General features: G+C 53.5%; 1 protein-coding gene across 1 annotated transcript; it reads left to right on the top strand.

The window, feature by feature from the left end:
• Positions 1-3,638: 3,638 nt before the first annotated feature.
• On the top strand, positions 3,639-13,838 carry LOC135459164 (keratin, type II cytoskeletal cochleal-like). The gene is made up of 9 exons (XM_064734872.1): positions 3,639-4,370; positions 5,085-5,293; positions 8,020-8,080; positions 8,719-8,814; positions 9,451-9,615; positions 10,060-10,185; positions 11,557-11,777; positions 12,298-12,332; positions 13,213-13,838. The coding sequence occupies exons 1-9, from the start codon at positions 3,987-3,989 to the stop codon at positions 13,395-13,397; spliced, it is 1,482 nt and encodes a 493-aa protein (XP_064590942.1). The 5' UTR covers positions 3,639-3,986; the 3' UTR covers positions 13,398-13,838.
• Positions 13,839-27,466: the final 13,628 nt, after the last annotated feature.

Below are 27,466 nucleotides of genomic sequence, written 5' to 3'. Positions count from 1 at the left end.
GATCTGTCCCCCTGGCAAGCTGAGACGTTGCCCTGGGCACCCTGAGGGGCCTTGGGGCTCATGAAGAATGATGATTTAGGAAAATTTCCTCTCTATGAGGGTGGAGAGGCCTTGGAATGGATTTCCCAGAGCAGCTGTGGCTGCCCCATCCCTGGCAGTGCCCAAGGCCAGGCTGGACAGGGCTTGGAGCAGCCTGGGACAGTGGAAGGTGTCCCTGCCCATGGTTCACTGGATGAGCTTTAAGGACTCTTCCCACCCTGAACCATTCTATGATTCCACGATCCCATGATTCTGTTCCTACTGGTCCCTGTGATAATTCACATTTGGGTTTTGCTGTGTTGCAGCGGGAGGAATTCCTGGATGAGTTCCTGGATGAGGAATGGCTGGATGAGTTCCTGGATGAGTTCCTGGATGAGTTGGTTCTGGAAGCCTTGGAGCTGTTTGGGTGAGCCCAGACCTGGCCGCCTCTGGCAGAGCCCTGATTCCTGTCCCGGTGCAGGGCTGGAGAAGTGGGGAGGAAAATGCACTCTCCGTGTGTAAATCCATGTGAAGTTGCAGCCTGAACAATCCACTGGCCTCTGCCAAAGGCTCTGGAGCAGGGAGAGGCCATGGCAGGGAATTCGGGTCCTTGGAAAAGCCACTTCATGGAATGTGAGGGTTTGGCCCATTCCATCTGTGTGGGATAAAGGTGGATGGAGGCTGTGAGTGGGATGGTGGAAGGTGTTCCTGTCCAGGCCAGGGGATTGCACTGGATAAACCTTGGGGACCCTTCCAACCCAAACCATTCCCTGATTCCCATCAATGGGAATCCCATTGGGCTCACAGGAATCTCTGCAGTGCTTGGGCAGGGGCAGAAAGCGAAAGCAGGCAGTGTTTAAGGGACATCCAATGGGACACAGGGCCCAAATGCTGCCGGGAGGGAGGCACCAACCTTTGGAACAGACCATCCCTGTGGATCAGCAGCTCTTGCTGGAAAGGGCACTCCCTGTCACCGGGCTCTGCGCTGCAGCTGCGTCATTCCATTGATTTTATGGCCCAGTGACACAGGAAATGGGCCTGGAATCCATAAAATCCTGATAAACCCGATGAACCTCATCCTGATAATCCTCCAGTTGTGGCACATCCTGAGCTGGATCCCCAGGATCATCGAGGCCAAATCCTGCCTGGTGACATCCAACACCTGCCTTTGGGATGCAGGAAAACAAGTTCCCTCTGACCAGTCTCTGCTCACAGGAATTATGATCAGCTGGAAACTTTGGTTAATGAGGCTGCTCTGATCCTGGAAGGAGATCTGGGTTCACAGTGTGGGGAGATCTTCAGGATCTTGGGAAAAGTGGTGCTGTGTTCCCATTGATTTTGGATGGGTTTAGCAGGAATAGGAGCTTGGCAGTGCCATTGGACGTCAGGAGAATTTCTTGGGACATCATGAGGAATTTTTCCAGGGAGAGGCTGGTCAGGCACTCCTGTGGTGCAGTCCCCATCCCTCAAGGTACCCAAAGAACGTGGCACTCAGGGCTCTGGTGGGGATTGGCCACAGCTTGGACTCCATGATCTGGGAGGGCATTTCCAGCCTCAGTGATCCTGGGATTCTGACAGCCCCATCCTGGAGGTTTCCATCCCCCAGAGCCTCCGGCTCCCTGAGCCTGGAGATTGATCCCAATATCCCAAATCCATCCCCCAGCCACGAGCCCACGCAGGCACTGGGAGGTGTTGGAGCAATAGATGTGGGATCCAGGGCCAGAGCCCTTTGGATCAGGAACCACCAGCAGGGCCCGTGCAAACAGAACCTATGGATGCTCCTGCTCCCAAAATCTTTCAATCCAAACACAGAAATCCAGGCAGGCAGCAGGAGGGATCCCCTGGGATAACACAGGAGGTGAACCCACAAGAACACACTCTCAACACATTATTTCACTCACCTGCAAAGGTTTTCCTCTTCCATTACAATATTTGAGTTTGGTTTTTTTATATTTTGGGAGGGTTTTTTGGGGGTTTTTGGCACTTTCCAGCTGGAATTGCAGCCTGGCTTGTTTTCCCAAGGGTTCATGGAGGGGTTGGTTGTTTGTGGGGGTTTTGCTGCTCTAGGAGTGTCAGAGCCAGCCCTAGGTGTGCAGGGCCAGGGTGAATGTGACTCCCAGCATGACAGGCAGGGAAAACATTTCCCCAAAAAGGCAAAAGTGAGCTCGGTGTCACCAAACCGCAGTCCCTGGGGTCACTCACCAGGGCTGCAGGAATTTACCGGTCGGAGCAGTTGTGGGACAGCCCCGGGTTGCCATGGAACAACAACACAACAAACCCTGGGACACCTCTGGTGGCCACGTGGCTTCAACCTGGCTCAGACGGGGAATATCGACCTGGCGGGGGTGGGGAGGGAGCAAACCTGGGCACAGCAAGCAGGGATGAGGCTCCTGCTCCCACCTGGGTTGCTCGTGGTGCAGGGAATGAGGGTGGGAGCTGGGCTGAAGATGGGCTCACCCTCACCCAAACCCTGGGTGAAGTCCAGCTCCCCAGTGCCAAGCTGCGATTCCTGGAGGCTGCTGGGAGCAGCTTTGCCTTTGTGGCCAAAGGTTGGGATTCACCTGCCTGGGTTGCTCCTCCTGTGCCTCTTGTGTTGTGTGGAAGTGCCTGTGTGGTGATCCAGGCAGGAATCCAGCCTGCTAACAGCCAGAGCCGGGTGGGAATTGCTGCCTGACTGTCAGTCCCACACTCAGCTTCCAGCCCTGCCCTCTCAGGACATGCCAGCACTGTTCCAGCCTGGCTGTGTGAGGCTGGCACTGCCCTGCTCCCAGCTGTGCATGGATGGATGCACGGAGGGATCCCTGTCCTGTCCTCCAGCCCCAGGGGAGCTGCAGGGCATGTCTGTTACACTCCACTTAGTTCACACACAATGGATTTTTTTTTTAATCCCAGGATCAATTAGGCTGGAAAAGACCTCTGAGATCATGGAGTCCAACCTGTGATGGTGGGAGCCCAGCCAGGTGCAGGGCTGGCAGGAATCCTGCAGGAATTCTGCCCCATCTCTCTCTTCCTGGATCGAATTCCCCCTTTTCTCTCTTTAAAAAGAGACTTTCCCTGCAGCAGCCAGGCTTCTCCTCTGCCCCCAGAGCAGGACGGGTGGATTTTGAGCAGGCTGAGTTTGCAACCAGCCTTATCTCCCTGTCCTGGGGACAGAAAAGCTGAAGGGTGACACTTTCAGGCCAGACTTTGAAATCTCCTGGGGAATTTACGACCTGATAGTGAAGGGTTGAGGCCCTCTGGGACTATTTGAAAATGGTGAAAAGCCTGAAACTCTTTTTTTTTTTTTCTCTGCTTTTTCTTCGTAGAACTCCAAAAATTCAAGCAGGGACCCAGAATGTTCAGCCAGGATTTTAATTCTGTCTCCTTTTGAGTGTGGACTAAATGTTGGGTGGGATGCAACCCTCCTAGCCCACCTTGGTTTTAAGTATTTATTTGAGGGATTAGCAGGAGAGGGAAGAGCAAATATGTCCCCCTGGGCAGCAGGCTCTGGGTACTGCTGGCAGTGCCCTGGTTTATATTAAACAGCCAGGACCTGGCGCAGGGGCCGCTTTATCAGCTTTGCGCCGTGCCCAGGGGAGAACCCGCCTGCAGCGCTTCCAAATCCTCCCCAGTGTGTGTTCCCTGTGTCTCTCCCGGGGCACAGGATCGGGGGATCCTCCCAGCAGGATCGGGGAGCAGGGCTGGGCTCGGCGCACACTCAGGTGCCGCAGGAGCGCAGCGGGGACAGCGCCAGGTGTGTCCTGTCCCTTCCCCGGGCCCTTCCCTGCTGCCGGAGGGTGGGAATGCAGCCAGGCACACCCAGCTCCGAGCCGTAAAACGATCCCCGCGGTGCCCTTGGGCCAAGCCCAGCTTTTCTAACGGATAAAAGGGGAAGGCAGCGGCAGCGCTCTCACTCCGCTGGCCTCCAGCGCAGCCTCTCGAGCTTCGCAGCAGCAAAGAGGCGCCCCCGGACCGTCGCTAGCAGCAGCATGTCCCGCTCGGTGACCTTCAGCTCCCGCTCGGCCGCCGGGCCCGCGCTCAGCCAGGTGCGGGTCAGCACCGTGTCCTCCGGCCGCAGCTCGGGGCTCGGCCGCGCCGGCGGCTTCGGCAGCGCCAGCCTCTACAGCCTGGGCTCGGCCGGCAAGAGGGTCAGCCTGGCCGGGGGCAGCTCCTTCAGCGTCCGCTCGGGCTACGGCTATGGGGGAGCCGGCTTGGGCAGCTTCAGCCCCGGCGGCATCCAGGAGGTCACCGTCAACCAGAGCCTCCTGACGCCCCTCAACCTGGAGATCGACCCCACTATCCAGAGGGTCCGCAAGGAGGAGAAGGAGCAGATCAAGACCCTCAACAACAAATTCGCCTCCTTCATTGACAAGGTGAGGGCTTGGGCTGGCTCGGAGCTATGGGGGTGCTGAACAGTTGAAGGGACCCAGAATTGGTTTGCTCACAAATGGGGTGAAGATCAGTCCTGGAGAATGTGGTGGGATTTGCCCACTGCAATCAAATAATTCTTAGTATTCGATGTAAAGTCCTGCTGGCATTGCCAACAGAACAGGTTGCCTTGCTCGGGCTGCTTTTGCAGCCCTGATTTACCTGGGATTGCCCAAGTGGGGGTGCAGGCTGTGCACCCCCACCCCAGCCCCAAATCTAGGGAGGGAGAGGCTCCTGGAGGGAGCTGTCCCAGGAGAGCAGATGGAACCAGAGCCTGCCCTGGGTGTTCATGCTGCCCTGCACATCTTGGCTCTCTTGCACTAACTAACCTTGTGTAAATCCCGCTCTGGAATTCCCGAAATGTGAGGAATCCAGCCCTGGAGTTGGAGCAGTTGGAGGGTTTGATGTCAGGGGCAGGTTTCTGTCAAGTGTCAGCCCAGCAGAATCTGCTTTTCTTTAATTCCTCAAAGTCACAAACCAGGTCACAGAGCAGCCAAGCTCCTCAGCGTGGTCTCCATGACCCTCCTCTGGTGCTTCCATGAAGACCCAAATTCCTGGGTGCCACCCAAATTCCCACCTGCAGCCCAGCCCTTCCATGCCCTGCAGTGCCAGCTCCCCTCTCTCCCACCATCCCGAGTGACCCCTGTGCTCCCTCCCAGGTGCGGTTCCTGGAGCAGCAGAACAAGATGCTGGAGACCAAGTGGAGCCTGCTGCAGGAGCAGAAGACGACGCGCAGCAACATCGCTCCCATGTTCGAGACCTACATCAGCAACCTGCGGCGGCAGCTGGACGGGCTCCTGGCCGACAAGGGGCGCCTCGAGGGAGAGCTCAAGAACATGCAGGACCTCGTGGAGGACTTCAAGACCAAGTAAAGTATCAGTATCCCCCTGATAACAGGGTGGTGGAGCTGCTGGCTGGGCCAGTGGGATGCACCTCTCCTAACCCACCTCAGTTTTAAGGATTTATTTGAGGGATTAGCAGGAGAGGGAAGGACATGGATGTCCCCAGCTCCCCTGACAGGGAGAAGATGTTTTCTGGCCTGGAATGAGGTGTTTAGCTGGGCACAGATGTCCTCGGCTCTCCTGCCAGGGAGGAGACGTTTTCTGGCCAGTTATGAGGTGTTCAGTCCAGGTGTTTAGCTGGGCATGGATGTCCCCAGCTCTCCTGCTAAGGAGGAGATGTTTTCTGGCCTGCAATGAGGTGTTTAGTCCAGGAAAGCTGCCTGGATTCTTCCTGCTCCTTTCTGGCACCTTGTTCCTACATGGGCTGGTGCCTCCATCCTCTTGGCTTTGCTTTGGGGCCTCCTCAGGCTTGGATGTGGCATTCTGGGGCCTCCTCAGGGCTGAAGGTGGCATTCTGGGGCCTCCCTGGGTTGGAGGTGGTGCTTTGGGGCCTCCTCAGGGTTGGAAGTGGCTCTTTGGGGTGGCTGGAGCCCCAAGAGTTCCACAGGAGCTCCCAGCTGATTCCCTGGGCAGGGAATGGAGCAGCTGCCCTGCAGTTCTTCAGTGACTTTTCAGTGTCACCTGGGAGGAGCCCCAGAAGAAAGGTGGCCTTTGTCCCAGCCCGGCCCAGCCCAGCCCAGCCGGGAAATGCCTCTGAAAAGGGAAGAATAGGACGGAGCTGGCAAACTGGATCAAGCAGGAACTGCAAACAAACAGAGCTGATAATCCCCAGGGTGTGTTTAGGGAGGGTCAATACCCAGAGATTCCCAAAGAGCTGCCTGGGAATGATGCTGCCCCCAGCCCTGCCTGGTTATTCCATCCACAGCTGGCCTTGGAATCTTTGCAAGGAGCTGCTTTGCAGCCAGAGGGATTAAACCCCAAAATTTAGCTACATTTCCCATGGATTCAGTCCTAATCTCATGGATTTATTCCTTTAGGGTACAGATCCATGGAAAGCCAAACCCTCTGTGTGCTAACAGAAGGGAAGCAGGAATTAGGAGCTGAGGGAGTGAGGATGCAGTAACTGGAATGCAGCACCTGCTGCTTCCTGTTCGTATGGAGAAAATCTCAGTTATAGGTGGAAAACCTAAACCATGATGTGCTCTCAGGGTGCCTGTGGCCTTTTTTCCATAGGTTTGGTTTCCACACGAATTCCCAGGTGATATTTAGGGGAGGAAAGGCTCCAGGGATGACACCAGCCCCTAACTCAGGAATTGCAGTGGGAGAGGGTGTGGAGCCAGCTGGGGCCATGCTGCCCACAGGGCTCAGTTCCAAGGAGTGTCCTGGCCTTTCAGAGGGATGTTGGGACAGTATTGGACAATTTAGGGAGAAATTCCTCCCTGTGGGGCTGGGCAGGCCCTGGGATGGATTTCCCAGAGCAGCTGTGGCTGCCCCTGGATCCCTGGAAGTGCCCAGGGCCAGGCTGGACAGGGCTGGAGCAGCCTGGGATAGCAGAAGGTGTGCCTGTCGTGGCAGGGGTAGGAATGGGATGGGCTTTATGGTCTCCACAAACCCAAATCATTCCAAGATTCCATGCTTTACCAGCTCATTGACCAGCTTGGGGAGCTGCCCCAAGGAGAGGAGGAGTTTGGTGATCCATTCTGGAGGAATTCACTGTTTTTATACCTCTCTCCGCTGATCCCTGGTGTGCAGAGGTGGTGCCTCTGCGTCACTTCCCAGGATTTATTCCTCTGGAATTGCACTGGCAGCTCAGTGACCTCCAGAGGGGCAACGTCCTTTGATCCTGGTGTGGATGGGCTCCATTCCAGGTCGGAGCAGGAGGGGGAGGCTTGGCAGGTGAAGCAGCTCCTGCTTTGGAAGGCAAATTCCAGTTCTGGCCATGCAGGGCCCATGTAAATAAAGAGCCTTAACCTGGCAACAGTTCCCAAACAGCCAAAGTGCTTCCTGCTCTGTTCCTTGGATGGCTTTCAGGATTCCCAGATGCCCAGAGCAGGTTGGGGCTGGATGTTTGGGCAGGTTGGGAGTGCACAGACAGGTCCAGGTGGGCTCCAAGATCCGGGTTTGCAAATCAGTGGTGGTCCTGTACAATCTGTGGAGAGGGATTTTTATCTGCTGGAGACCTTTAGGAGAACCCCTGGAGATTTCCAGGCGAGCCCCTCATCTGAGGGTGAACACCTAAAGAATGGCAGTCACCAAGACTGGAATTTGGTGAGGCTTTGGAGGAGAATGAGGGTAATTAATTACCTTTGGCTCTTCCCAGAACAGTGCCACGTGTTCAACACCTGCAAAGTGTTGCCGGCAGTCTGGAGTAGGGAAGTGCAGAGCGGAAGCAGCTCCAGCAAGTGCTGGGATCAGCCCAGAGGAGTTGGAGGGATCTGTTTGTGTCTCTCCCTGAGGGGTTGGTGACAGAGTGGGGGCACAGCCTGGGCCCTCCCCAGAGGAGGAGCAGGAATCTTCTGGAGCACAGGGAATTTTAAGGATTCTGGGGGAGCAGGGAGGGGACGGTTTCAGGTGGTGGTGATGGAGCAGCTCATCCAGAGCAGACACCACTGGTGCAACAGCCCTGGGGGAGTGCTGGGCTGGCTCCCAAGAAATGGAGGGATAGAGAAGAGAGCTGGGACAACCTTTCACTGGGATGTTTCTCCTTTTATCCAGGCTCTAATTTCACAGAAATCCCTTTTGTTTTTGGCAGGTATGAAGATGAGATCAACAAGCGCACGGCGGCCGAGAATGAGTTTGTGGTGCTCAAGAAGGTGAATATCCTCGTGGGTCACAGAACCCTCACACGGGTTGGGTGGGAAGGGACCTTACAGTCCATCCCATTCCCACCCCTGCCATGGGCAGGGACACCTTCCATGGGCCCAGGGTGCTCCAAGCCCCGTCCAGCTCTGGACACTTCCAGGCACAGGGCAGGCACGGCTCTTCCCTGGGACTGATCAGCAGTGTGGGCAGCCCTTCCCCATGTTTGCCCCTACTCACAGTTTACTCTTTGCCCCACTCACAGTGTACTCCAGCTCTGATGAAGCTCTGAGGGGCAGAATTCCAGCCAAAAACAGCTCAGGGGAGGCCTTGAGGTCTCCAAACATGCAGGGGAGAGCTGCTGGGTCCCAGGGGCATTGGAGATGATGCCAGATCTTCCTTTGGGATCTTTCCCGAGGTCTCTGTGTCCAACCTGACACTGAACTTGCAAACAGGGATCCAAGGGATCCCCAGGACTCTCAGGATCTGCACTCCAGCAGCGTTCAGTGCCCTGGGAGATGATTTGTGGCCCCGCGGTGCCACTGGGACACCTGGAGCTGGTTTGGGGAACTCCTTTGGAAGCCACCAGAGGCTGGGTGGGCTCAGACATCAAAGCTCCACAATCTCCATGGTTTATTCCTTGTTTTTCCAGGATGTGGATGCTGCCTACATGAACAAAGTGGAGCTGGAGGCCAAGGTGGATGCTCTGACAGATGAGATCAACTTCCTGAGGGCTTTCCACGAGGCGGTGAGGATCCTTCTGTCCTTCAGAGGGGGAGAAAAGGGAATGCTGGCTGGGAAATGAACGTGGGGAAGGTGATGGATTTGTTGAGTCTTTCCTTTCATAAGCAAAACTGTGCCTGCAAGTGAAGTGATTTCTCTGAATTCTGTGGATTGTCACAAGGATTTCTCCCTATGTGGGATGGATGGATGGATTGCAGACATTGTATTTGGGATGCTGTTTGTATAAAAACAAGGAAAACAAGTGGCTGGGGGAGGTGGTGCTGTGTGACAGGAATGAAGGAAAGCTGCTTGTTCCAGGCTCCTTCCTCCTCCCCATTGTTTGCAAGAGCAGGGATTACCTGAGCTGGACACAAATCCTTGAGAGAGGTGCTGGAATTTGGCCCCTGCAGGTTCTGCAGCTAGCTAGAATGGGATAACAGTGAAACAAGCAGCCCTGCTGCCAAAGTAGGGATAAACAGCTTCAGCTCTGCTGTTGGTTGTTGCTCTGTTTTGCAAGGTTCCTTCCCTCCTCATTAATAATTATTTTGATGCAATTCTTACTCCCCTCCCTCTCCCTTCTCTCCTTGGATTCTCTCTTCAATTGGCTTCCAAAAGAGGGACCCTGAAACCTCACTGATGAACGGGCTTGGTTTTCCTGCAGGAGCTGAACGAGCTGCAGGCCCAGATCTCCGACACCTCGGTGATTCTGTCCATGGACAACAGCCGGAACCTGGACCTGGACAGCATCATCGCCGAGGTGAAGGCGCAGTACGAGGAGATCGCCAACCGCAGCCGCGCTGAGGCCGAGTCCTGGTACCAGAGCAAGGTGAGCTCCGCCCAGAGACTCCTTGGAGCCCTTCCAGTCCCCAAAGGGGCTCCAGGAGAGCTGGAGAGGGCCTGAAGTGATGGGACACAGGGAATGGCTTCCCTGTCCACAAAGGGCAGGGATGGGTGGGATATTGGGAAGGAAATCCTCCCTGGGAGGGTGGGGGGGCCCTGGAATGGATTTCCCAGGGAAGCTGTGGCTGCCCCATCCCTGAAAGGGTCCAAGGCCAGGTGGGATGGGGCTTGGAGTGCTCTGGCACAGTGGAAGGTGTCCCAGCCCATGGCACTGAATGGGCTTTTATGTCCCTTCCAAGCCATGATTCCATGATTCCATGATCTCCAGCTCTGTCAGCACCTGTATCCCCTGTGCCATGAGGGGGGGCCTCTATCCTGCTCACTCCCTGCCATCCTCACCCCATCACTCTGTCCCACTGCTCTGTCCCAGTATGAGGCGCTGCAGGTGACAGCTGGCAAACACGGGGATGACCTGAGGAACACCAAGAATGAGATCACAGAGATCAACAGGGTCATCCAGAGGATCCAGGGCGAGATCGAGAATGCCAAGGCCCAGGTGAGGAGCTGCCCCTCTCCCATCCTTCTCTGGCCTCGGAGCTGGGATGTGGCTCTGAGCCCTCTGGGGACTGGGGACAGCACTGAGGGAGCGGCTGGAGCTGGGTCTGGGGAGGGTCACTTTGGACATTGGGAAAAGCTTCTTCCTGCAGAGGATGTCTGGCACTGAACAGGGGCTCCCCAGGGAATGGTCACAGCCCCAAGGCTGCCAGAGCTCCAGGAACCTTTGGACCACACTCTCAAGTGTTGAATTTCAGGGTTAGTGGGACTTTTAGGGTTGTCATGTGCTGAGCCATGATGGTCCTTGTGGGTCCCTTCCAGCTCTGGACAGGAAGGAATGTTTGCTCTCCCCTAACATTCTGTGATGGTAGGAATGTTTTAGGGGTCTGGGTGTCACACAACCCCTTGCACTTGGTGATTTTGGAGATCTTTTCCAACCTTCACAACTCCACAGTCTGTAAGAACCATTCTGGGGGGCCTGCACTGCTCATCCTGAAGGATTTTAGTTCTGCAGGGGGAGGGAGAGCACTGGGAGCAGGGTGATCCTGCCAGGAAGGTTGGATTTGGGAGAGGACGAGTGGAAATCACCCCTGGGACACAGAGGGGCCCCCACACAACCCTCGTGGCCTCCTGTTCCTGGGATCATTGTCCACTCCCTTTTCCAGCAGGGAACACCATGTTTGGGCACACACACACAGATTTGGGGAGCTCTGTTTGCTTTCACTGAGGTCTTATCGCTTTATCAGGGCCGTGGCTTAGGCCTGGCCTGGAGCTCCCAAGGCTCCAGATAAACCTGGTGATTCATCCCGGATTATTTGGTTTCAGGGCAGGGAGGCTCTGGCACCAGCCAAGAGCTGTTCTGGTGGGGCTCCCTTGGACAAAGGATGGGAGCACAAAGCCTCTAGGGAGCCCTTCATGCCAAACATGGGGGTTTGGGAGGTGTGGGGGCACAGCTGAGGGTTCCTGGGGCCCCACAGGACTGGTCTTGGGGTGGGTGTTTGGAGCACCAGGTGTGCTCTGGTCCTGCCCACATCTCAAATGCAGAGCTCTGAAAAAACTGGGGAAATTAGCAGAGAAAACCTGAGCTTTCCTGAACCCCAAGGGATCTGTGGGATGTGGGGGAGTGGGAAGCTGAGGATCACCTGAAAAAAGTGTAGCCAGAGAGAAACTTGGTCTTCTTCTGGGAGACCTCGGAAGGAGATGAGTTTCCATCTCCATCCAGAGCCCAAGAAAACAGGTAGGGATGAAGTCCCAGGGATCCAATTGAGCTCCAGATCCACAAAGGGGTCTGGGCAGCAGAGCTCGAGGTTGGGGCCCAGGATCCTCCCCCAGGGATCGGGAGCCCCCTGATGTGGCCGCTCTGTCCCTGCAGCGAGCGAAGCTGGAGGCGGCCGTGGCCGAGGCTGAGGAGCGCGGGGAGATGGCCCTCAAGGACGCCAGGGCCAAGCTGGCCGACCTGGAGGATGCCCTGCAGAAAGCCAAGGCTGACATGGCCCGGCAGCTCCGGGAGTACCAGGAGCTCATGAACGTCAAGCTGGCCCTGGACATTGAGATTGCGACCTACAGGAAGCTGCTGGAGGGCGAGGAGAGCAGGTGAGCACACCTGGGGGGATTGGTGAGCAAAGATTCCCTGGGTTCCCTCTGGGAAGGGTCCTGGGAGCCCTTTGCTCCCTTTGCCTGGGAACACTGTGAGAGCCCAGTTCTGATTTCCACAAGGAAATGCAGACAGGGAAACCTTTGAAAAACTGAGTTCTGGTCCTGGAAATGCTTTGGCTGAAGAGCCAAACTGGCAGATTCTCGGGGAGAAAAAACCTGGGGAAAATAAGCAAAGAATGAAAAAACTTGGTTTCCATCATGTTTGATGCTGTGGCAGAACATTTCCAAGAGGAAATCCCTATGGGATTAGGACAGAACCTCTGTGCTCTGTCCTCCCCCCTATGGTGATAACAGAGCTGGGAAAGGCAGGGCTGGAAAAAAGCCCTGGAGGGCCCAGGGATCCTCCCTGGATCAGGTACAGCTGGAGCAGCAACTCCCTGCCTCTGTCCTCCTCCTCCTCGAGCCCAGGACCAAGGAAAGCTGAGTTTAATTCCTCCCCTTGCCTTTGTCTTTTCAGGTTGGCTGGCGATGGAGTTGGCAATGTCAATATCTGTGAGTGGATTTTGTTGTTTGTCGCGGTTCCACCTCACTCTAAACCCTTGGAAAAGGGGGCCCAGAGTGTCCCAGTTCACCCAGTTCAGCCCCTCCTTAGAGGGAGCACCCTGAGGCTGGGGGTGGTGCTGGGGCTCCATCTCGAGCTCAGCTCCAACTCACCTGGATAGAAATTGGATTTAGGGCCATGTGATCTTCCTTTCCTTCCATTTTTGTATGGATAGAAAAGCTGTAATGGGAAATGCATTCCCTGGGTTGGGAATTGCTGCACTGGTGATGGCAGAGGGCGTTTTTCCAGCTTGGGAAGTGTTGGATCCTCACCTGGCCCGGACCTTGGGCAGGAGCTGCTCTCTCAGGGATGCTCCAAACCAGTGGCTCTGATTTTCAGCCACTTAATTCCTGCTGGGAATTGGGGAACCACATCCCCACAGCTTTGGGGCACCGGGAGATGAGCTGAGTGTGTTTGTGAAATGGGATTCTCCATGAATTTTCTAGGGGTTCCCCATGAGTTCTCCAAGCTCAGGGAATCCTGAGCCAGGTTGGGTGATGGAGTGACAGGACAAGAAGGAAGGACTTCAGACTGAAAAAGGGGATGTTTAGATGGGATATTGGGAAGGGAATAGATGGGATAGATTTAGATGGGAATATTGGGATATTCCCCACCTGTGAGGGTGGGCAGGGCCTGGAATGGATTTCCAAGAAGATGCCCCATCCCTGGCAGTGTCCAAGGCCAGGCCGGACAGGGCTTGGAGCAGCCTGGGACAGTGGGAGGTGTCCCTGCCATGGCAGGAGGGGCACTGGATGGGGTTTAATGCTCTTCCCACCCAATGGATTCCATGGCTGGGGGTTCCAGGTGCTCACGCTGCTCCTCTCCCCGCAGCCGTGGTCAGCTCCAGCGGTGGCGGTGGATATTCCAGCTCCAGCGGGCTCCTGGCAGCAGGGATCGGAGGCCTCAGCCTGGGATCAGGAATGGGCAGCGGAGCCCTCGGCTTCTCCTCCGGGGGCTCCTCCAAGTCCTACACCATCACCACCACCTCGTCCACCCGGAGAAGTGTCAGGAAGTAACTCTGAGAACGGAGCTCGGCATTCCCAGCACCTGAGGGAAACCGTGGAAAGAAAAGCCTTGGAGCCTTTTGCAGGACGAATTGGCTGCAAAACGCCTGCAGTGCTGAGGCCCTGCCCATGCCCTGCCGGGGCTTGATCCTGCACTCTTGGGGTTCAGCCATTCCTCTGGGAGCAGGATCAAGCCTGAGGGGTGAAATTTACCCCGGGATGCAGGTGGGGTATCCCTGCTGTTACCCTTGTGCTTAGTACCCCCTGCTCCGAGCTGGATTTCACCCTTGGAAAGGCAAATCCCACATTTCTGCTGTGCTTCTGCAAAAGACCAGAAGATTCTAAATCCCTTCTAATAGGATTTGGAAGACTCCAATCCCTCAGGCTCCTTGGCCCCTGCTGAGGGCTCACCCAGGGTTGGGTTTTTTTAAATATACCAGGAAAAAAACAGGCTTCGGTCTCCCCTTATTTTCTTTGGAAATGGGCTCAGGGTTGGGGTTCAACATTCTCCTGTGACTGAAGCTGTTTCTGACCAAAGGCAGCACTGACAAATTGATTTCAGGCTCCTTGTAGCAAAATAACTCCTCAAGAACCTCCTAAACCCTTTCCCTCTCTTTAAATGAAGCCCAAAGCTTGAGGGATCTAAAGCTACTTCAAATTCCATGGGAATTGGGAGAAAAAATCCCTATTTTTGGGTGTCTCTGTTTACCACTCCCTATTTAAGGGTATTCAGTGATATCTGGAGTCTCCTGCAGTGAGGGTTCAGTTGATGCCCCATTCCCAAAACTCCTTGTTACTGCCAAAATGGGTCTTCAACACACCAGGGAAATTGTTGTTACTGCAGTAGGAAGAGTTTTTAGGGACCTAACTCCAAGGACCTGCTCCCAGTTTTTGTGCTGATGTTCAGCCCTGCCCTGGCATTGGGGTTTGGGTTGGATTTTTATGCTTTTTATGTCTTTCATGAATCGTTTATTAAAGTTTCCCTTTTAGCTGCATGTCCAGCCTCAGCCAAGTTCTTTGTGCTGCCCTGGGTGCTCAGGAGCTCTGGGAAATATGCAGGAATCACCTTCCTGCCAGGTCTGGAGCCTGCCCTGGCTCTGGGGGCAGGCTTTGGGGTTTGCTGCCTGCACAGCTCAGTCCTGGCTGGATTTTGCTAGCCTAGAATCTGGGCAGAGGGATGGGGGAACTTTGTTCAGAGTCATGGTTTGAGCTCAGGACTGACATAGAATCTGGTTTTAATGGGAGGGACGAGTGGGGTTTTAACCCTTCTTCCTCCTGGATTACAAGTTGCTCCAGTATCAGGAAAGGTGGCTTTGGAATTCTCTGGAGCAGCAAATCTGCCCTCCCTGCAGCAATTCCCAACATGGCTGTGCTCACGGGGCCCACTGTGTTCCCAGCTTCTCACTTGGTCCGTGGTGCTCACAATTTCTCACCTGGCCCTGGTGATCCTGATTTCTCCCTCCAGTCTCTGGACCATCTGCACCAGCCCTGCTGTCCCGGGTTGCTGCCTGCAGTGACTCTCATCTCCTCCAAATAAAACCACAGCCATGGGATGGTTTGGGTTGGAAGCCCATCCAATCCCACCCCTGCCATGGCAGGGACACCTCCCACTGTCCCAGGTGCTCCAAGCTCCATCCAGCCTGGCCTTGGGCACTGCCAGGGTTCCAGAGGCAGCCACGGGTGCTCTGGGAAATCCATCCCAGCCCCTCCCCACCCTCACAGGAAGGAATTTCATCCCAATATCCCATCCTATCCCTCTATTTAAGGCTGTTCCATATCCCATAGACAGCTCAAAAGGTGTTGTTGCACATCCCCAAACACATCTTGAGTTACACCAGAGCAGATCAGGGAGTGGGGGGTGTTTCTGTGCGGCTGAAGTTGGCCTGAAGAGAGCTGGGCCCCACCCCATCCTTTCCAGGTGCCCTCACTTTGTTTTGCTGCCAGGCCTGGGCTCGTGCCCAGCTCCTGCAGACAATGTCCCTGTGCCAGGCCCTGATGCCCACAATGGCTCCATCCAGGTGTGGATTTGGGCTGCTGACCCTCACAGAAGTGTCTGGGGCTGCAGCCAATGGAGCTCTGGTGGGGACAAGGGCTGTGCCTGCTGTGCTGCCAGTCCAGCCCCTGACTGGTGCCACCCTCGATGTCCAGCTGGGTCCCCTTTGTGGTGACCATTTCACAATGAAACACCATGAGCCTGGGCCACACCCTGCTCCCCCGGCATAACCAGCTTCTGAATCCAGCTGGGAAATGGGAATTACTGCTGGAACCCTGAGGAAAACCTCTCACCTCTCTGTAGAACGTTCTCAGGAATTGGGAAACTCCGCCGGGTGTGCCAAGAGCAGGGCACTGATCCCACTGCCAGGGCATCAGCACCTTGCCATGGGATACCTGAGAAAAAACCCACAGGGATCATCCAGTCCAACCCCTGGTGAGGGGTTTGGGAAAACTGCAAAAGGGAGGCTCAGAGACAGCAGAACTGTGATTGGAGCTGAGCAATAGCCATGAGATAGGTCAGCAGAAAAGTTATGTAAAAAGTAGAAAAGTAAGGACAAATAGAACAATGGTCTGTGTATTAATGCTTGGCTAGAATCACTCCCCAACCTACAGAAAATAATATGTAGCACGATATTAGGAAGTTTGAAGCTTAATAATGAAGATCTGTGCATTGTGTTTTAAGGCTTGCAAGCAGGTATTGTATTTGAAATAAGCAAGCATTGTTTTAACCACAGGTACATGTGCTTACAGTGATTGGATAGAACTACTGTCAATGTGCTTTTGCTTTGTGTGATTGGTCAAAAAACTTTTAAAGGAAGTTGTAACATTGAGTTCTTTGTCTGGTGCTGGGGATGTGAGCTGCTGGCAGCTTCCCATCGCCATCACTGTGTAATGAGACTGATGTTGGAAAATAAAACAGCTTGAGATGCGTTCCTCAGCAATCCTGTCCTGTTTGTGATTTGTACAGAGACCCCAGCCAGTGATACCCTGGCACTGCACAGGCTCCTCAAAATCCCACCCCGTGCCCAAAAGCATTGTCCAAACATTCCTGCAGCTCTGGCAGCCTTGGGGCTGTGACCATTCCCTGGGGAGCCTGTTCAGAGCCCCCCCACCCTCTGGGGAAGAGCTTTTCCTGATATCCAGCTTGATACCCACCCTCTTCTTTCAGCCCTTCCACCTTGGCTTCCAGCTCGACTTTGGCCAAGAGAACTCTCTCCGTTTTCTGGAGATGCTTTGGGACTGGAAAGAGGAATTTGAGGAGGGGGAGCAGACTCGGGGCTGCCCTCAGGGTCAGTGCCATGACTGCGCTCTGGCTCCTGGGATCTGGGGTCTGACTGGAGTTTGAACAAACCCAGCTTTTGCTTGTACTTGTTTCCTGTGCTGCCTTGGGGAAAGAAGCCACCACAACCACCCAAAAACCCAAACCAGGTGGGGAAAGTTCAGCTGGTGAGTCCCTTGCTCACCTTGCTTAGGACAAGTAGGTCCTCCTGGGCATGTGTCTGCAGGCCCTACTCATCCCTGGACCTGTGTGAGAAAATGGGAGGTTTTGCTGGAGTTCAGCACAATTCCCTCATTCTCTGAGTTCCTTCAGGCCACAAGTGAAACAAATGAAACTCTGATTTCTTTCCCTCTCCCTAGACAGTGTTTTGGGATACTTTACTCTTGTTTTGTAGCCTGTGGGAAAACAAATGTGTTTTCAGAGAGGTTTCTGCTGCAGAACTGCTTTTGTGTGACCTTAAATAGCTGCTGAACACTTGGAAATCTGAATTTCTGAGTCAGGGAGGAGGGAAAGAAAATGTGGAAGAGGATATTCTGCTTCGTCCATGTGCCTGTAAATGCAGATGTTACTTTCTGTACTGAGATCTTTCCATCTTCTTCACCTCTCTACTGGAGGTGAATTTATTCTTCACCTACAAGTTTTCTGGGAACCATTTGCTACCCCAAAAAGTCCAGTGTTTCTGTCTGTTCACTAATTTCAAGCAACATTTTGAGCTCTGAAGTTGCATTTCTGTTTTTTACTCACATTTTCCTGTTGGCTTCCCAATCCTGCTTTGCTGCTCTCAGGCCTGTTTGTAACTGGGCTCTGCTGCTGCTGAAGGCTCCCAGTTTCTCCCTCAAATTCCAGATAAATGCCCTGAGCATGGCCTTGATGCTGCTCTGTCATTCTGCAGGAAGCTCCACTGGGTCTCCAGCACCTTCTCCTGCTGCTCCAGGATCCAAACCTGAATGTCAGAAAGGAAAATGGGAAATGGGATGAGAATGGTGACGATGGTGGTGAAGGGTCTGGAGGGCCCCCATGAGGAGCAGCTGAGGTCATTTGGTTGGTCTGGCTGGGGAAAATGAAACTGAGGTGAGTCCTCAGGGGCTGCAGCTTCATCCCGAGGGACAGCTCCAATCTCTGCTCTGGGGACCAGGGACAGGGCCCAGGGAATGGCTGGAGCTGTGCCAGGGGAGGGTCAAGCTGGATATCAGGAAAAGCTCTTCCCCAGAGGGTGGTGAGGCTCTGAACAGGCTCCCCAGGGAATGGTCACAGCCCCCAAGGCTGCCAGAGCTGCAGGAATGTTTGGACAACGCCCTTGGGCACGGGGTGGGATTTTGAGGAGCCTGTGCAGTGCCAGGGGTTGAACTGGATGATCTCTGTAGAGTTTTTCCCAGGTATCCCATGGCAAAGTGCTGATGGCCTGGCAGTGAGATGTGTTCTTGCTCTTGGCACACCCGGCAGAGTTTCCCAATCCAGCAGCTTTTGTTTGGGGGCACCCGTGTGGAAATGCACAAAAAAGCAAAGACATTCTCAAAACCAGCTCTGCAACAAATGTGGGCTGTGCAGAGAGGCCTAAGAGGGGACTGGAGGGCAGCTGGAGCTGGTTTCAGCTTGTTCCCTGCCCCAGTCAGGCCCAGAGGTCAGAGCAGCAGTACCTGGGCACCAAGGCCTCGTAAATCCCAAGACTGTCCCCTGAAAGCTTGTGCAAGTTCCCTTGATGTCTCTGATGAGTTGTCCTGACAGGATTCTGTGCCCTTTCCGTGCCCTTTCCATGCCCTGTCCATGCCCAACACCTCCCTTGGGCTCCAGACCCTGGGAACTGGAGCTGGGGGAGGTTCTCGGCTCACCTGGTCAGTGAGTGAAGCAAATTCCTTGTTGAGGGTCTTGAGCTGCTCCTTCTCGTGGTACTTCACCATCTGCACGCTGGGATGGAGCTCTGGGCAGAGCAGCAGCTCTGGGGTGCTGATGGGGGTGATGATGGTGATGGTTCAGGGTGGGATGGTGATGGGAGTGGTGGTGCAGGGTATGATGGTTCAGGGGGTGATGGTCCAGGGTGTGATGGTGATAGGGTGATGGTGATGGGGGTGGTGGTGATGGAAGTGATGGTTCAGGGTGTGATGGTGATGAAGGTGATGGTGGTGATGGTGATGGTTCAGGGTGTGATGGTTCGGGTGTGATGGTTCGGGTGTGATGGTAATGGTGGTGATGGTGATGGTTCAGGGTGTGATGGTTCAGGGTGTGATGGTGATGGGAGTGATGATGATGGTTCAGGGGGTGATGGTGGTGGGGGTGATGGTGTTGGGTGTGATGGTAATGGTGGTGATGATTCAGGGGGTGATGGTGGTGGAGGTGGTGGTCATGAGGGTGGTGGTTCAGCCTTGTGATGGCTGGTCACGGGTCTGACTGCTTGACCCAGACACTGCAACCTTCCCACAGAGAGGTCCCACAGGAGACAACTTTCTAGGGGTGTCAGGCAGCCTCAGCAAGGGGCAGCCAGCTCACCTTTGAGCAGGGATTTCAGCTCTGCCTTGTGAGGTGTCCCCAGGCCAACACAGGGACAAAGAGACAGGAGCACTGTGTGGTTATTCACAGAGTTGCTTTATTCCACCACCCTGTAAATGAGGCCAGGGATGGCAGCTCCCTCCTGAACAGGGCAGAAGCAGAGGTCTAATGGGGAAAAGCAGGGGTGGTACAAATGGGGAAAAACCAGTGGGTTACAAAGAATCTACGTGGGGCTCCAAAGCATGCTGAGAACTCACCATGACCAAGAGGATTTCTCAGTTCAGGAGGGCTGAGATGATCTTATCACAGCTCATTCAAGAGACATCTCCCCAAAGGAGAGGTCTGGCATGCCCTTCTGTCTCCACAGTTCAGGGTGTGATGGTTCAGAGGCTGATGGTTCAGGGGATGGTGGTGATGATGATGATGGGGGTGATGGTTCAGGGGGTGATGGTGATGGGGGTGATAGTGCAGGGGGTGATGGTTTAGGGTGTGATGGCTCAGAGGCTGATGGTTCGGGGGATGATGGTGATGGGGGTGAGGATGATGGTGATGATGGGGGTGATAGTGCATGGGGTGATGGTTCAGGGTGTGATGGTGATGATGATGATGGGGGTGATGGTTCAGGGGGTGATGGTGATGATGGGGGTGATAGTGCAGGGGGTGATGGCTCACAGGCTGATGGTTCAGGGGATGATGTGCATGGGGTGATGATGATGGGGGTGATGGTGATGGTGATGATGGGGGTGATAGTGCAGGGGGTGATGGTTCAGGGTGTGATGGTGATGATGGTGATGGGGGTGATGATGATGGTGATGATGGGGGTGATAGTGCATGGGGTGATGGTTCAGGGTGTGATGGTGCAGGGGGTCATGGTGATGGGGGCGATGGTGCAGGGCTAGGAGGCTCTGCCCAGCCTGGAACCAAAGTTGGCACCGCTGTAACCAAACTCTGCTTTGGCTGCACCAAAACTGTGCCACGTCTTGCAGGACAACTTCCACCAGCCCTTCTGGGCCCCGACCATGAACCATCACAGTTTCTGCTGCTGGAGCAGCCCAGAGCACCCCAGGAACACAGGGCAGTGCTGAAACCACACCAGTTCCTGGGAAGAACTATGGAGGAAGAGAGAATTCCCTTCAGCACGGCCGCAGCCAAGGCAGTGGGAGCAGCAGAACACAGTAAGTGCTGAAACAGAAGTTGGTGCTGGAAGCAGATTCCTGGGTGCAGTTCCCTCTGCAGAGCACCTTTTCCTTTTATTTGTGTGGAACACAGGGTGAGGCTGCACGAAACTTCCACAAAATGCTTGTGATGTGAAGAATGGGGACTAATTAACATTTCTTGTGCTTGGCAGCCAGAGCGGCACCTGGTCTGTCCTATTCAGGTTTGAGGAATGATTTAAAGTCACAGGGGCCATAGTCAGGCTTTGTGTAAGGACAAAAAGAGTTAGGGAATTTGGGTCTGGTGAATTATTTTCGGATGAAAATTCCCCCTTTGTACTGATTGGGTGAACTGAAATTGAGACTTCAAATGTGTAAAATGCTTTTTATCCAAGGAGGTCTTAAATTTTTGGTAGTGTCTCTGCTTTCAAGCTAGAAATTTGAAGGAAAGAGTGACCCAACCTGCTGGTAAATAAAACTCTTAGCAATAAATAGGAATTTACTGGGAATTAATAAGGTCTGGTTGGCAGGTTGAGGGTAAATGACCATTTTGTTGTTGGTTCTACCTAGAAAAAGGTAGAATGCTACATTTTAATGCCAAGAAACATCTGCAGGGCCACATCTATTTCTCAAGGGGATTTTCCTACAGGTTGCTGATCTGGGTGTTTTCCAACAGATTCATTAATTTGAGGAAATTGCTTATTAGTTTAAACTGAAGCCAATGCCTGGAACGTGGTGGCTTTTTCTCGACACTCATTGGCCAAATCCTTGGAAAAGCAGCATCTCCTCGATCCTCACTTGAAGGTTGGTCCCACATGGTTTGGGGCAGGGCTTTCCCCTCTTACATTGTGCCCTCGTGGTGTTGGGATTGTGTTCTTCCTGCTGTTCCTGCATGTGCTGGATCCCTGGAAGGACCAGATCATTGGAATCATGTCCCTGCATGGAAGGGTGGTGTATGGTAGGGAAAAGATGGACATTTCAGATGAAGGGTTTGGTTTTGTTCCAGGTGTTTCTTTCCTCTTCCCTGTCCCATGGTTGGTTGGGATTAGAGCCACAATCCCCAGCTTTGTTGGAGGTATTTGGGAGCTCTTGGATGCCCTGGCGCTCTTGGACATCCTGAGGAGCAGGAGAAGAGCCTGAGTTAACCTCATTGTTGTCCTCAATCCTTGTGTTGCTCCAGACCTTGGTTGTGTTTTGGGGCTCTCTGGCTGCAGCTCCTTTCTCCATGTTTTCTGTGGAAATTGGGAATTCCTTCTGCTTTGGATGAGCCAACCAACACAGCCAGGCCTGGGAGTGCTGTGGGGCAGGAATTCAGGATTCCTGGGGCACCCAAGGTTGAGAATTCCTGGGGTATATGAACAGATCAGTTCCCAGGGCACACGAACAGATCAATTCCTGGGGCACATGAACAAATGAATTCCTGGGGCACACGAATTTCAGGATTCTCAGGGCACACAAACAGATCAATTCCCAGGGCACATAAGGTTCAGGATTCCCAGGGCACATGAAGTTTGGGATTCCCAGGGCACACGAGCAGACAGTGATCGGTCCCTCAGGGCTAAGATCCAGCGGTGCCAGTGAATTCTCCTCACAGTAAGCGACAGCCTGGCCGCTCTCCTCCGATGCCAAAGAGCAGGAGAGCAGCTGCCCCCAACCCCATGGTTTTTATCTGCCCCCCATTCTCTTGGTAGCTCTGTCCCCCCCAGAAACACTCCCAAAACCCAGAGGAGTTGCCCCTCCCCACCGTCTCAAGGGTGCCTCTTGGCACCTAAATGGGAAAAAATTCCACAAGTAACAAGGAAAGAAAAGGAAAGAAAAAAACTCCAGCCCTCAAGAAGGGGTCCGATATCAGAGGAGGATGCTGTGGTGGGTGAAGCTGCAGCTTCTCCAGTGCAGCAGGGACATGTGTTGGAAATGTCAAATAGACTCCAAAGAAACCCCATCCAAACCTGAAATGTTTTGACTGAGTTAAGCCAGACAGAACTGTGGAATCGTGGAATGGTTTGGGTTAGGAAGGACCTTAAGGCTCACCCTGTTTCACCCTTGCCATGGGTACCTTCCACTATCCCAGGTTACTCCAAACCCCATCCACCCTGTCATTGGACACTTCCAGCCATGGGGAATGTTCCAGTTTACCTTGGCTGGGGTAGCAAAGGTGCCCAATGCAGCCATGGCTGAGACTGTAGCTGGATGAGACCTGAGGCTGCACAAACCTCATCTTCATTCATGGGAGGTCTCCCACTTGGGGAAAGCCCTGGGGGTTTAGGATCTTTCGATTGGATGAAATGCTGGGAAGTGCTTTGGAGAATGCTTTGGAAGGTGTCACCCAGTGGGAGGCGGGGTCTCGGTGGGATTTGCTGCAGTTCCAGAGGTGATGGTCTCTGCTGTGTCCCCACAGATGTTACAACTGGAGGCAGCTCAGCCACTGGCTGTACCAGACCCCTCACTGCTCAGGTTACTGCGAGCCTGAGAGCTGCAGCTCGCTCAAATCCCATCAGAACTGCCTTTATTGTTCCCATGCTCTGTAAGAGGTTTGGAAAGCCACAACTTGGGATTGCAATGGACACCTCCGTGTCCTGAGTCATCCTTCCCTGGGCTTTGGTGGTTCCCTGCTCCAGGGATCACCTCCACAAATGCAGTCTTTGTGTCCAAAGAGCTGCTGTCATTCCAGTGGTTCCTCTCAGTTCCTCGTGTCAAGGAGAGCAGGAACATGAGGAACACAGACAGAGTGAGGAGATGAGTTACTGATCAAACCCTTGGTGGGATTTTGGGGCTGCAGTCCCAGATCTGGAGCTTTAAGGCCAAACCTTTGTTTCTGGGGACATGAGTGACTCAGCAGCAGCAAGAAGTGAGCAGAGGATGTGTCACAGACAGGGAAACCCAGCAGGGGCTGTGAATATTGACCTTTAAAAAGTCTTTTTAATACAAATTTGGAAATCTGAAGAATGAAGCCCTTGGCATCTCTCTTCCCCATGAGGTTGGAACAGATTCCTTGGGATATTGCCCAAATAGAGCAGGAGTAATGCCTTTGAAATGCGGAGCAATTGACTGACATACACGTGGAACACCAAAAATCTCTGGGATTTAGTGATGGGTTGTGGGAGCCCAAATTCACAGAGCCCCTGAAGGGACATGGCAGGGAGGAAGAGCAAAGGAAAAGCTGTTACCACTTTACAGAAGCTCTTCAGTGCCTTTGGAAGAGGCACTCCACCTTGGCTTCAGCTCGGCTTTGCTCACAGAGGCACAGTCTGTGTGTCCTGGAGCACTTAAAGGGTTTGGGGAATGAAAAAGAAAGATGTTTAAAGCCAGCAGATAATGAGGTTGCAAATTCCCAGGGCTGCTCTCTTCAAGCCTTTCACTCCTCTCAGGAAGATGACGAATGTCACTGGACACAGAGAGGAGAAGGAAGGTTTGGGCCAATTGGGGTTTCCAAATATCCTAAATGAACACACTCAGCTAAAGGTGATCCACTTGAGGTGGAATTCTACTCTTTTAAATTAAAATCTCCCCAAAAGTTGACCTTTAGGTCCCTCTAGAGAGGGACCTCCAGAGAGGGAGAAGCCTCACCTTCCTACTGCCAACACTGGCTGCTGTTCTCCCTAAAAGCCTGGAATAAATGTTGTATTTGGTTGCAGGAGCTGTGAGCTCAACAAACTCCTCCTCTGCACAGGTGTGGGGGGAGTTTGCTCCTCATCCCTGCAGGGGGAGGAAAAAACATCACTTTGCTCCTCATTATTCAACTTGAACACATGGTGGGATCCTTGGGATTGCCCTGGGCAGGGCCAGGAGTTGGACTTGATGATGGAGCTCAGGATATTCACTGATTAAGCAGGAACATTAATCTAATCCCCCTCTTCCACCTCCAAATGCCCAGCTGTCGTGGTTTGACCAGGAAAGAGTGGGAATTCTGGGATGCTGTGGTCAAACCAATGGATGTTCTGAGTTTCATACTGACACCTGGTGTAGCCAGTGGGGTTTGGACACACCTCCGAGAATACACAGGGGTTAAAAGCAGGGCACTGCCCTTGGCACTCCCTCTTTTTGGACATCGCGGCGAGGAGGTCAGATCTCTCCCCCGCCCAGCCCGCTGCTGCTGGGCGGGGGGAGGGGCGGCCATGCGGTAGGCCCGGGGCCTGGACAGAGATGGGGTTGAGGGGGCTTCGGGGGGCTTCGAGGATGGAAGGGTGGAAGATCCCAGAGAGTCAGCCCTCGGGCAGCCAGCTCCCTCCCCCTCCCTCCCCAGGAGAGAGAGAGAGAGAGAGCCGGCGACACCGAATGTGATAGCAGCCGCCCAGGAGGAGAAGGGGGGAGGGAGAGTGCCCGGCCGGAGCGGCAGCGTGTGGGCAGCGTGCGTGGGAGTCGCTCCGGGACCGACAGAGACTGAAAACTTTTAACCCTTTCTTGCATGATTGGGGCCTTGCAAAAATGCTAATCCTCCTCGAAGCTGAATAAGAAGGGAGATGAGAGATGAGATGAGACAAGGACCTGGCCCGGAGAATGTGGAGATGATTGGATGGGGAGAGATGATTTGGAGTGGCCTTTTGGCTGGACTTTTCTCGTGGCTATGGACTCAGTTGTTCCTGTGACACAGACTGCATTTAGGGGGAGGCAGTGCCTCAAAACCAGGAAGGTTCTTCGTGAGGACCCCCCGGCCCCAGGGGGTTGGAAAAATATGGGGGGGACAGATGTCCCAAAGCAGAGACTGTGCCTTTTTGGAGTGAGACAAGGCATCCTTGAAAGACAACCCTAAAAGCAGCTCTGGCCATGTCTCAGTGGTGAGAGCACTGAGCATGGAAGGAAGATGTCACAAGCGGCAAAAGGACTTTTTTTTCCGGGCGGTGCCGAAGTGACAAGGAAGCACACGAGATTTCAGTGTGTTTCCAGGAGAAGTCTATGGAACGAGAAGGACTCCTTTCCTCTTCATGAACTGCAGTTTGAGTATACTAAAGTGTGGGGCCAAGGCTGGGTTGGTGTTTTGGGAGAATGTATCGGATTGGGAAAGTCAGGGAGTGGGGAGGAGGAAAGTGGTTTTTTTGTAAGGTTTTCAATTTCTTTTTTTTTCTTTTCCTTATAGTCTTTCCCTATTTTCCTGTAGTTTAAGTAATAAAGTGTTCTTTATGTTTAAGTTAGAGCCTGTTTTGCTTATTCCTGGTCACATCTCACAGCAGACACCAGGGTGAAGGCATTTTCATGGGGGCACTGGCTCTGTGCCAGGCTCAAACCATGACACCAGCCCAGCAGCTGCTGATGGAAGTCACCCACGAGCACCTGGAGCAGATCCTGATCCCTGTGCAGCCTTTGCCATCCCAAAGATCCATGGAGTGACACCTCTCATCACTTGCAGGAGTGTCTTCCATGGGGAATTGCTGCCAGGAAAACCAGACCTGGGCATTCCTTTCTGCTGGAATTGTTGGGCAAATGCCTGTGAGTCTGGACTGTACATCTATTTATTTTTCAGTGAAAGATGTGGGTTCAGAGTGACAAAAATGCAGGAAAGGTGGGTAAATCTTTCCTGGAGACATGAAATAGGTGATTTTCAGTCCTATTGTTACTGGAATATCAACAGGGCTCTGTGCCATGGGTGGGAACACTTAATTTCTTTGGCTGCAATGGGATAAGGCTTAGCCTTGAAAAATCCCTCTTTCAGAGGTGCTTTTATGTGATTTTCTTGGCATTCCCATGGCCTGGGAACATGTTCTGCCCCATGGAGGAGAAGTTCCTGCACGTAACCCCGAAAGCCACTCAGTGTTTCAGGATGAAGCTGTGTTGAGCACTTTATTTGGGATCCAGCCTAAAAGGAGCTCAGAGGACTCAGCATTTTCCTGGTCGGGCCCTGGGTGGGTTGGCATCGCCTGGGAAGTGGAAGAGCAAGGTTGGCTCATTGTCTGCAGATGTTCAATTGCGGAGCTGGGCTGATCCAGCCTGCGATGACTGACTCTCACAATTAAATGGCAAATGTCATGTATGAATGTTAAGAGAAGTTTTGTAGATTTATAGTTATGTTTTACCCCCCTTGCATTGTTATCAGGGGATAGCCTGGGTTTGGGACATTTGGGAGGGTTGGCTTTTTACCATGGCAACACATGACCTCCAATCAAGATTTAAGGAAGTGAATTACACCAGTGGACAGCAAAGAAGGAGTCAAAGGACAGAACTTTGGGAGGGGCTAAAGGGTTAAAAGGTGAAGCCTCCATCGTGGGGGTGAGCACATGGTGGGATCCTCTGCTGCTCCCGGCGCCGTAATGTTTTCTCTATTCAGTCTTCCGTTGTATTTTTGATAAGGTTTAATAAACCTTGTTTTGGAAGTGAGTAGCACCTCTCACATCCGTGCTGCAGCTCCTCCCCAACTCTCTTCTACACCTCGGCTCAGGACAAACAAACAGCAAAACATTTGGAACAGAAAATTAATTTGTTTGACTTCCAGCAGCTGTCCCAGATGCAGACCCAGATCTCTGACCCCTCGGTGGTGCCATCCATGGGCAACAGCCAGAACCTGGCCCTGGACAGCATCATCAGCGAGGTCAAGGCACAGGATGAGCCATGCTGAGGCTGATCCTGGTACCAGAGCAGGGTGAGGAGGTGCAAACAAACAGGGAGATTTTTGTTCAGCATTTCCCAAAGGCTGAGTTATACTGGAGAGAACAAGCAGCGAGGACAGGGCAGAAAGGTGTAAAATGAAGTGGATTTGGAGAGGAGTTCAGGTAGTTCCTTGGAGATGTTTGGCAGTTGGACTTGATGACTTAAAGGTCTTTTCCAGCCTTCCATGATTCTTCACGACTCTCTGGGAAAATGCTGCTTTGATAATGAAAGATGGAGGAGCAGAAGGACACAGAAGGAGGAAGCTCAAGGGGCTGAGTGTGGCAAGTGCTGGTGAAGAGAGGATCAGAGCAGGGTCAGTCTCTGCCTGTGCCCCGTGTCACCTCCCTGCCCACCCAGCACGAGGAGCTGCAGCTCTCGGCCAGCTGGCACGGGGGCGGCCTCCAGAACACCAGGCTGGGCATCTCAGAGATGAACCATACAGTAGGAGTCCTAGTAAAATATATGCATTGTGTAAGTGGCCTTGCCCCAGTCCTAGTTGTTCTAAATGGGCTGCAGCTGTGATGTCCTTTATTGGGTGTCAGCTGTGGCTAATGAAGATAACTGGGATAAAAGGGGGTGGGCTGGCCAGT

This window comes from Zonotrichia leucophrys, chromosome 29, assembly GCF_028769735.1.
Source record: "Zonotrichia leucophrys gambelii isolate GWCS_2022_RI chromosome 29, RI_Zleu_2.0, whole genome shotgun sequence".
Taxonomy (NCBI): Eukaryota; Metazoa; Chordata; class Aves; order Passeriformes; family Passerellidae; genus Zonotrichia; species Zonotrichia leucophrys.
This window is presented reverse-complemented; position numbering and strand designations above follow the sequence as displayed.